The 11,178-nt window shown below is 42.0% G+C and overlaps 1 protein-coding gene across 1 annotated transcript; it reads left to right on the forward strand.

Moving 5' to 3' along the window:
* CEP55 (centrosomal protein 55) lies at nt 1-7,574 on the forward strand. Its single transcript, XM_074154933.1, has 8 exons — nt 1-183; nt 1,085-1,369; nt 3,084-3,149; nt 3,424-3,565; nt 5,087-5,397; nt 5,793-5,864; nt 6,699-6,824; nt 7,368-7,574. Exons 1-8 carry the CDS (start codon nt 1-3, stop codon nt 7,572-7,574), a joined length of 1,392 nt encoding a protein of 463 aa, XP_074011034.1.
* Nucleotides 7,575-11,178: the final 3,604 nt, after the last annotated feature.

Consider the following 11,178-nt stretch of genomic DNA (forward strand, 5'->3'; position numbering starts at 1 on the left):
ATGAATTCCAAGACCGCCAAAGATATAATTGCCGGCAAGTGGGGCTTAAAGTCGGGTAGCCCCAGGCCGGGGAACGATGTGGAGAAGCACAGGCAGGAGAGCGCCGCCCTGAGGAAATCCCTGGAGGAGGCGGTGAAAGGGAAGGGCAAAGCGGCCGGTGCGGAGAGGAGCGGGCTGCTGGAGGTGAGGGGCGGGAGGGGGCGCTCCTGGAGGTGAGGGGGGGCTCACGGCCGGGCTGGCCGTTGTGGGGTCCTAGCTGCGCCCGGTTAACGTGGGCCTGATCAAGATGCCAGTCCCGCCTCTTAAAACGTAGTTTCCTTTGATGTCGGTGCCGTTTGAGGGGTTTGTTCTCAAATATTTTCCAGCGATGAAGTTTCAGTTTCTCTGTCACCTTCTAATGACTTGACACCAACGTGTTGGGTTTCAGCATCGCCCTCTCCCACGGAGAATGCAAGGCTGTCCCAGCCCCGAGGTATCCCGGGTGCAGCAGTGCTGCTCGGTACCGTTCCCTGTGCCTACCGAAAAGAGAGTTGAAAATAGCTACTAAAGCACATCTTGAAACTAAAAGGCCAGATAATTTGGAAAACAGGATCCTTCTCCTGAATGCTTTGTTATAACTCCTTTGTCATTTCACTTGTTGTCATTTAGTTTGCAAGAGGGCTCTGCTGCTTGTCAGAAGGTTCTACATACGCTAACCAGCACGGAGCAACGGTCGCCCGTCTCCGCACGGGAACGTGCCACAGTTCTTGTGCTGCTCGTGTTTTAAGGTTCTTCTATGGTAGTGACCTGTATTCATAGACACAACCAAGTCTGTGGAACTTGGTTCTTTGCGTTCTTTCCTTGTTTCATCTATTTCAGACTGTTTTTACTATTGCTTGAAGTGTTTCAGGTGATCAATGTAGTATTGTGATGATCATTGTAGTATTGTCTGGTTTGAGTAAAATGTAATGTTCTCAGCTAATTAAATGCTAAGCGAGAACCTTTCAAAGTGAGTATCTTCTCAAACTGTTGTAATTGCTAATGCATTTGTTGCAAAGACTGACGCTTATTCATTTGTCTGGCTTTTTTATTCCGTTTCGTTTAGAAAATACTTTCCCTTGAAAAAGAAAAAGAAAAACGCAACCATCTTCTTGGAGAGAAGGACAAAGAAATCCAAAACCTGAAGGACAAGCTTAAATCCAAAAACAAGAATAGCGAAGTTTCCTTGTTACAAAGTCAACTGGACGAAAAAACAAAGGAAGCAGAAACAAGAGAGCAGTTATTTTCTTCTCTATTGGAGGAAATGAACTGTTTAAAATGTAATTTATCCACTGTTACTGCAAAATGTTCTGAGCTTGAAAGCAGAGCTGGCACTTCTCAGGTGCTCCAGGTAAGCACTGAAGAAACGCGGTGATTGCAAATTCCAAGCCTAACCTGTAAACAGACTGATAAAGGAGAGAAGGACTTGGGGGTGTTGGTGGAAGAAAAGCTCAGCATGAGCCGGCAACATGCGCTGGCAGCCCAGAACTCTCCCCCTCCACCCCCCACCCCCCCCGGGCTGCATCCCCAGCAGCGTGGCCTGCAGGGCGAGGGGGGGATTCTGCCCCTCTGCTCTGGGGCGACACACACATCCCCACCCACCCCAGTGCTGCCTCCAGCTCTGGGGCCACCAACATCAGAAGGACATGGACCTTTTGGAGCGGGGCCAGAGGAGGCCACAGAGATGCTGGGAGGGCTGGAGCCCCTCTGCTGTGAGGACAGGCTGAGAGAGTTGGGGGGGTTCAGCCTGGAGAAGAGAAGGTGGCTCTGGGACAGAAATAGGACAGGAATAATGAGCTACTTATCTCATTTAAGATAATGAATAAGTGCGATGCCAGGTACTTGGCAGCTTTTTTATTAGTGCATTTAGTTTTCTGCAGTTGTTTCTCCACCCCTGCCTGCCCTAACGCTCCACGGAAAATGCTGCAGCATCTCAGTAAGGGCCACAAGGAAGCTGACACCAAAGAGGTGCCCTACAAGTCTCTTCCAGACTTGGACCTGCAGATGGAGCTGGTTCCCCATGCTCTATAGGGAAGTGGAGTAATTTCTAGAAATCCAGCTTTAGCCAAACACACAGCAAATTTATCTTAATCTACTAATTTTTCAATTATAATACATACATGTATACATCTCACTTCTAGTAATGCAGTATCTTGGGAAATACCATTTTAAATGCAATGTGTTTATTTCAATCTCAAGAGACTTTTAATTTTGTTAGAGAATTTAAAATGTGTGTTAATTCAACAGATTTCCACTATATTTTTGTCAATGAGCTACCAAAATAGTTTTTTGTTTAAAATCAGAATTTGCTTTTAAATTTTTTACTGATTTATCAACAGAGGACAACAAAATTTGACTGATGTTTTGGCTGGATGTCTTGGAAAACTTGAAAGCAAGTCTAGTGACGCTGGTTGAGAGTGCTAGGTGGCATGTGGGCAGAGGAGCACTCTGATGTGGGAACAGCAGTTGTATGGCACCATTTCCAGAAAGCTTTCACTGAGATGCAGTTCTAATGCAGTTTATAGAAATAAGAATCTAAGCAGTTGTAGTGTCTCTAAATCCTCGACAGGCTCGTGGGGTTTCCTGGGTGTTTATAACTCTCCTGTTACCCCAGTGAATTGTCAAGGTCCCCAGCTTTCCCTGACAACTCTTACCCACCTGGCATATTGTCACACGTAAAAGGATACGGAAATAGAACACTTTCCTTTTCTGTGTATTTAAAGAATATTTTTCAGAAGTTCTTCTGTACCCTTCAGGTCTTCCAAGACAGCAGTTCATAAGAAAACACTTGATATTCTTCTTGGGAAATGTTTTAATGTTAAGAGCTTCCAGGAGATTTATTTTACATCTATGAAATGGTTTTCTACACAACTTAGATACTTTTTTTTTTAAAAAAGACTATAAAAATCTTTAGACACAAAAGGCACAGGTATGCATCTGTTTTCCAGCTTTATAATATTCTTATGCTATTTATGTGACATTAATAGTCAGACAGGACTAGCTTTGCTATTTCAGCCATCTGTTTTAAAGAACATTGACAGGTTGTTCTTTGTTCTTTACAGCAGGAAGCTGTAACGAATGGCACTGGGTCACCAACTCATCTCTATGAAGTCGAAAAACAACTGAAAGATGTAAGTTTCCTGTACAACACTGCAACTATAGACCATTTGTATCAAGATGCATAAGAATATAAATTATCACCATATACATTTTTGGGTAGTATGGGACCTCAAGGGGTATGTTTCCCTCTAAAATATAATATCTAACATTATTTTGTGACAAGACAATAATTTAAATAAAAAAAGACTTGAAAAAAAAAAAGTCAAAAGACAAAGATGACTAATTCTTTTAAAAATCTGATAAGTTGCCAGAGGCTTTTCTGTTGTTCTGTTCCTTTTCATGAAGGCACTTGAGAAAAACCAGCAGTGGCTGCTGTACGACCAGCAACGTGAAGCTTATGTCCGGGGATTGCTTGGAAGGATCTTTGAACTTGAACAGAAGTCAGAAACAGCCGGCCAGCAAGAACCTAAAGAATTCAATTCAGAAGGTATCAACTCTATTTTTTGCCCATAAGCAACCCGAACCATAATTATCTATAGAAAAAATTTTCTGAAAACAAACTATAGCACAATTAAATGAAATCAAGACTTTCTTCTCAATATTTTTGTTCCTTAATGGCAAAACTTGGTTAAGTAAAATTTCTTTGCTTCCTGTTACTCAGCTACATTACTTCATCGACAGTATTTCATGTTCTTATCTACTTCAAAGATGATTTTTAACAGCCTTGACACTCTATTAGCAACCTCTCTGTTTGCAGAAAGTGTTGAGGCAAACATATGTACGTCTCCCATCCTTCAAAGTGTGCTTCCAACCTGCATAATGGATTTATGAGCTAGGCGTGGATCAGGGGTTTGGTTTTTATTTAAATAAATACTATAAAAATAACTCAAGACTGCCACGTTCTTTACTTGCCTGAGGAGTTGTTACAGGGCACTAACACCTGTAGCAGGTTTTGGCATGGATGCAGAACGGTGTTTCGCAACAGGGATGTGGCCACCACCAGCTCATTCCCTGCTGGTTACCTCCTCAATAACGAGCACCCCTTCAGCCCCGTGTGCTCAGATTGAGTTGTGCCTGACCAGCACGTGCAATAAAGTTAAAATCACACTGAAGGGAAGAACCAGAAGGAGCTGGCTTGCTTTTCCTATTGTCAAACTCAGAGTTCCTGCAGCCAGAGCTTTGCTGTCGGAGCAGCAGGAGATGAGGAATAAGGGTCCGACAGGAGTTCCCCTCTCCAGGTGGCTGGGCAGTAGCAGAGGTGGGAGTTTCTCAGAACCCACCTGTATGAGTTGGAAGTAGATATGACAACTCTTTCCAAGGAAAAACTTGGTATTTCTCTGAAGGTCTCCCCACCCTCTAAAGGAGTATTGCTAATGAGAGGGTAAGGCTTCGCTCAGTTGAGGGGAGGAAGAACAGTCAAGCAAGAATCTTTGCCCAGTAAACTGGGCTTTGGAGAACGAGGGGAAGCCTTCAATAGGAAAAGGATCAAAGTAAAGAAATTTACAGTGCTAAAAATCAGCAAAGCCTGTGAAGTTCTGCACTCCTTGTTCTGCTTTTAAGTACATTTTGTATTACTGCTGAATTTCTACAGGCTGCCTCCTTTTTTTTTTTTTTTCCTACTTACAAAACTTTCACTGTGTCAACAAGCAGAAATTTTTCCAGTTTTTGTTTAAGGAACAGTCACTAGCCAAGAAGCAGGCATTTTTTATCAATAAAACTCTCCTAGTCCCTTTTCTTTGCAATTTAGAAGTAAATGATGGCATCCAATTTGAAGAAGACGGTCTGGCTTTGGTGAGGAAGAGCCCACCCTTTGGTGGGAAGGAGACTTTACTCCATTAAGAGTACTGGAAGCTGTTTTAACTGAAGTTTGGTGCCAACCTGAGCTGGGTAATAGCTTAGAATGCCAGTTTCTATCAATATACCTTAAAATCCTGGCAAGGATTTGGTGTGCTGATTTTTAAGTTATTTCCCCTCCCATTACTATCTCAATTATTTCTGCCTCATTAAGGTCATCTGCAAGAGGAAAAGCAAAAATATTATGACCAGCTGTTACTAACTGCTAAGAGTGATCTTGAGACTGAAAGACGTGCTGTAACCCGGTTGAGATCCGAACTTAATGAATTCCAAAAGAAGTATGAAGAAAACCAACAGGAAATAATGAGTTTAAATGCCTTATTGCAGTCGCAACGGGTTGCTGAAATGAAGACTCTAGAAAATGAAAATAAAATTAAAGAAGTGCAGAGACTAAAACAAGAAAATGAAACTCTTAAAGGACAGCTCAGAGAAGAAAAGAAAAAGTCTGAAGATCTTTTATGTCAGGTAAGTGGATGCACTTGGGAGTTTAAGATCATTAGCAATGAGTCAGGAGAGCTGAAATGTCGTATTTACTCAGCAAGGACTGTCACTCGCTTGCTCTGCTAAATTCTGCCTGTATGTTTTTGTCTGCATCCTAGCAATCACTTAAAATAATCAAACTGAACTTTCCTGAACTATAACACCATCCCACATTCCCCCTGCTCAGGGCAAGGATAAGGGTTCCCCAAGGTTTGCCCCAGAGACGTAGAGATCCAAATTAGATCTGGCTGTTGCGTAAAAGGCACATGTTTTTGTATTGGAATATAAAACTTCTATTCCTTTTTAGATTCATTATTTGTTAAGCTTATTAACTGTTGTACATGGAAGTTCTCTATTAGAAATGTTTTTCTGCCTTGTAGGTGCAACTTCTTCATAAATTGCTGCTCAAGCAGCAGGAGGAGCACACTAGGACAGCGTTATTGGAACAACAGGTACTGAACTACACACCAAGATGCTGACACTTAACCTGTATCATGCACAAAGGCTTTTAGACTAACTTTTCAAATTTAACAATAAGCAATATGTTAAATGAAGTAATATTAAATATGAATATTCAACTGTAAATAATCTCTTGATGCTTCTAAAAACGTTGATGCATCTGTTGAGGAAAATCTGTAACCTATTACAGATAAGAGGGTGTGATCAAACCTGAGGCTATTTTCTCCACAATCACTTGTTCAACTGCACAGCCTCAAATTAGCTCTGGGAAACGTCCCACAACCAGTTGGCTCATTGAGGTTTTGTAATATGCTCTTGATAATGTTGTACAAATAATTGCACTGCCACTTTTTCCAAGTACATTCTTACAGCTCTAATTGATGTTTTTGGAAAAAAAAGTTACATTTATTTGCTCAGCCTGGGTGAGCAGTGTTACCCATCGCTTCTGTCCGAATTGTCTTGTTACAAGAAAGATCCTGGAGAAGAAACCGGCATTTTTCATGAACTTGCTCTATATGCTTTTTTGCAAAATGCTCAGTTTAAGATTGCAAGACATTTTGAAATACCCTCCAACCAAAATAACTTCAAACTCCACCTCTGCTAAGGGAGATTCTCATAATTGGGCATGTATGAATTTCACTGCAGTGAAAGCAACAAATGACTTTTTAATTCATTTTTTTTAAATCCCGTTTTAGGATGTGATAGCAGAGTAAAACTTTAAATATATAAAGGGGAAACACTTCCGCCAGCCTCCCTCTCCCCCCTTCTCCCTCCCAATTTTTAATACTGATTTTAATTCTTCAATTTTAACACTGGGGGGTTGCCAGATCCAGATGTGCACCACAGACTTTGAGAATGAGAAGCTTGATCGCCAGAACTTGCAGCATCAGTTAAACAAAGTCCTTAAGGAACTACACAAGGCCAGGGAGCAAATAACCCATCTGGAGCTTCTGGTACGTACTGAGTAACTTGCAAGTGAATTTAGGCTGGGGTTTTGTATAAATGTACATCTTTCCACTAGAATCTGATTTCACGTGTAGGCCCTTACAGCCTGATCTTACAAGATACCTTATTGAATAGGGTTGTCAAAACTGCATCTCTGGACTAATTTAAATGAGGTTCAAAATGGAAATCTAACACCTGCATCCTTCTTTAGATCAGGTCTGGGAACTGAGGCATTGTTTTATTAAGGAATATTGTGTGAGTGGTGAGGAAGATGGTTGGGGAAGGATTCCCAGTCAGACGTTGCGGGGAAACCTGTCTTAAATAGCCTGCAGAAAAGCTACACACAATCCAATTTAAATGTGGTGTTAGAATTGTACAACAGGCCCTCTGTTATTAACACGAGTAGCATAACTGCATTTACCCATCTTAAAATTCTGCCCTTAGTGCTGTGGCACACACACAAGTCTCGTGTGCCATCAAACTAATATTTTTTGCTACAGTATTTGGTCAGTGCACTCCCCAGTCTCACACTAAAGCCTCCCCTTTTGCAGAAACTCCAGGAATCTGGCTACATGGAACCCCACACAGACCTGCAAGCTGCATTTGAGGAGAAGCTGACCACGTGTGACCAAAGTCCTTCCCGGAAACAATCCAGCATTCTGGATGAAAGTTTCCTTGAGTGCCCCAGATGCAAAGCGCAGTACCCAACAAGCCAGCACAGAGAGCTCCTAGCACATATTGACTTCTGCACAGCTTGAGCTCCAAATGGACTGACTGTGTTTGCTTTAGCCACGCTGCCAGTATGCTCTTCTGCAAAGGCAACACATCTCCTTAAAGCTTTTTTCTTACGGTTGTATGAAGGACTTCTATTTTATAACTGTTCCACAAAAACATTATACTAACTTATTTGGCCTCAAACGTTTTACTTGATGTTTTTGCAAAAAGAACAGCTACTGCATTCTTGGTTGCAAGTAGGAATATTTTTAGAATGAGGAATACCTTAAAATAGTAAACTACTGACTTATCTTTTTGCACTATTAAAAGTGAGAACAGAAATAGCAGACCCATTGTGTCAGGCTTTGTTTTAATGTTTGGCACATCCAGTTCTTGGCTGGTGATTCCCGATGATTGGGTTTGTACCTCAACTGACAGCAACGGGCCAAAAATGTGTTGCAGCTTAATAGGTGCACCAGATATATATATTTTTATATATGCATGGGGTGTGTGTGTATAGTGGATAGATACAGGTATTACATGTATCACATACTTGCGTAATGTATCACTGTCTTGATACTCTAAAACTCAGGAGGTTAAGAGGTCTTTAAAAAAAAGAGGTGGGTTTTTTGTTTTTTGGTTTTGTTCTTTTTTTTTTGTTAAAAGGTCTTTGCTGCTTAAGATTCCTGTTGAAAACATTGATCCTAAGCAGCTGCTTTTCCTGAACCACACTCAGGGCTGACTTAGAGCTCATATAAAAATGCCAACCAAGGTTTAAGCTCTTATTAAAAAAATGTTATCGGGAAAACAAACTTCCCAGCAAATACAAGCTTTCTTGGTGCTGGAAAAGGGAGAATTGCACTGAAGTAAACCTGTTTGCACTTCTGTATTTTAGAGGTTAAAGTTGGGAAATGTCAGTTATTTAATCTGTTACATTTGACAAATGTCCCAGTTTAAAAGTGCGGCTTTTAATAAACTGCTCTAGTGGATCTGAAGTGCCACTGTATTTTGGTATTAATATAGAAAACAGGTCAGCAATAAATTCTTGCAACAAATTAGAAACTGGCAAAAAATTCCCTTAGGGATTTGCAATCACAGCATTATTTTCTATAGCACCTCCTCTAAACCTGGATCTGCTCCTTGCATTTTGCTCCTTGCACCTGTAGTGAAGTCCAACAAGCAGTTCCTTCCCCAAAAATCCTTGAAGTGAGGAAATTTTACAAAGATACATTAGTTAAACTTCTAAAAGCAGTAAATTTTTCTTATGGTTTGCTGAGGACAGTGAAATACCCCAGGTCTGTCTTTCTCTGCTCCACGGCTTCTGGTGGCTGGCTGGTATTCTATCATGCTTTGCTGCAAAACTGACAGTAACTCTGCCTCTCACTGCAGTCTAATAATTTTAATCTCTAATTAAACTACTTTTGGAAGTTTTAGTTGTCTTTTAACAACGCATTAATCAGCTACTATTCTATTCCCAGTTGCACACTCGGCATAGTTTCTGCAAAAGGAAATTCTGATCTTTTATGTATTATAGATGAAATGAGTTTGCCTGCTACAGGTCAGCAGTCTCCTCTTCCGTACTTCTGAGGCTTTCCCAATTTAGCAAAAACTACGCTCTCATTAGAAGCTGGTTCTGAAGAGGGAGACTCACAGAATTGATAGGTGATGACCTTTAAAAAGTTTTGTTTGTTCCAGCACCTTTTCTGAACTTCACCAATGCCTTTAGGCCTGCTTGCTAAATATTAAACCTGAGCAGAAACCCCTTACTGCTGAATTTCTACACACCATCAGGGGGCCGAATGTTGAAAAACAAGATGTCATTCTTGTGCACGGAAATGCCTGTTCCCAAGGCAGAGCCACAAATATTATTTGTCAGCACTTACACATGACTAAAAACAGTTATAAAACTCCCAATCCACAAGGCATGCAGGTCATAGCACTGCTTTTTTTTCACTCCTCGGAAGCCAAGAGGAAGCCTAAGACTGAGAATTATTTTTTATCCTAAAAGTTAATGAACAAACAAAAGGTCTGCTGCTCCTCTCTCTAGTCATATGTAGGAAAGAGAATTTTGTGCCTAAGGAGCTCATCATAATGCTAAGATTTAGTTGTTAAGTTTAGTTCTTAAGTAATTACAGTAATTAAAACAAACAAAAAAAAGCTGTTATTTCAAGCACTTTGTATTTACAATTTCAGTAGTCTTTTTCTGAGTTACATCTACTTCAGTAAGTGGGTTTCAGCCCAGCAGAAATTCTGTGAAATCTGCGTTATTTGAAGATGTTGGTTGTGGGGAGCTCCTGGATGAATACAAGGGGTCGCCAGTGCCAGCACCTTTATAAATTAGATATTAGGAAGAATTACTTTACGGAGAGAGTGGTCAGGCACTGGAACAGCCTGCCCAGGGAGGTGGTGGAGTCGCCATCCCTGGAGGTATTTAAGAAACGCGTAGACGTGGCACTTCAGGGCATGCTCTAGTGCCCGAGGTTGTTGGGTTGTGTCTGTCTGGGGGTGGGGTGGGCTGTGGGAATGTGTTTGTTTTGGGGTTTTTTTTGTTGTTTGGTTTGGTTTGGTTTTTGTTTTTTGTGGTTGGACTCGATGATTTCAAAGGTCCCTTCCAACCATGAAGATTCTGTGATTCTGTAAATCCCAGCTGCGGGGTGCCATGTCGTTTGTGAACAGCAAGGGAAGGGGGCAGGTTTGATGTGGTGTGCTGGAAAGAGCTGAACTGAGCCTCAAAACTGAGGGTCTCTGCACAAGGAGAGCTTCTCGAGAAATAACGACTGAAAGATGGCTCTGTGATTTTCCTTATATCAAATGGACCGACTTCTAATCATCTACGTGCTTGTGCAGCGTTCTCTCTTGCTCCAGCTTTTGATCACCATCTTTCACACGGATACTTGCCCTGTGCCAATAACGCTACTAAAGATGTTTAGGGAAACTACACAATAAAGCACTTGTGTTTGACTGTGCAGATAACAAGCGGCAGAGGGGTGTGGTGCCAGTTGTGCTGAGAGAGAATCACGCTGAACAGCACAAATACCTACAGAAAACAGGCCCTCGCTGCACGCCTGGCAAAGAACACTGACGGGAGCAGTGCGGTGTCTTCAGGAACAGCAGGGGGAATATTGCTCTGGTGGTACCTCCATGGCAAGGCAAAGCAAAGAGGGCGGTGACAGGTTTTCACAGAATGGTTGGAAGGGACCTTAAAGATCATTGAGTTCCAACTCCCCTGCCATGGGCAGGGACACCTCCCACTAGAGCAGGTTTTGTTTGTAAATCCTTCTGAAGCACACCACAACCACAGGATTTGCTCCGATGGCTCTGCACCAAAGCTTGTCAGCAGGAATGGAGTAACTTTATGCATACCTGGAAGTTAGCAAAGGTGCAGCGGCACTCAAATATCAGACAAAGTCCACATAAACCTCACACAGGGTCTCCGCTCCTCGGAAGGAGTGTTCTCCCAGGTCCCGCACACCAGACAGAAGCAGCTGGTGTTCCAGCGGGCGCTGGAGTGGGTGAGCTCGCTGCTATGTGAAGACAAACAGATGCATTTATATTTGCAGCACAAGTTTAACATTGCCCCTCGGACACTGGTGTAAATGCTTCAGCTCGCTCACACCAAAGAATGCAATGGGTGAGCAGTTCGGAAAC

The sequence above is a fragment of the Numenius arquata genome, chromosome 10, assembly GCF_964106895.1.
Source record: "Numenius arquata chromosome 10, bNumArq3.hap1.1, whole genome shotgun sequence".
Lineage (NCBI taxonomy): Eukaryota > Metazoa > Chordata > Aves > Charadriiformes > Scolopacidae > Numenius > Numenius arquata.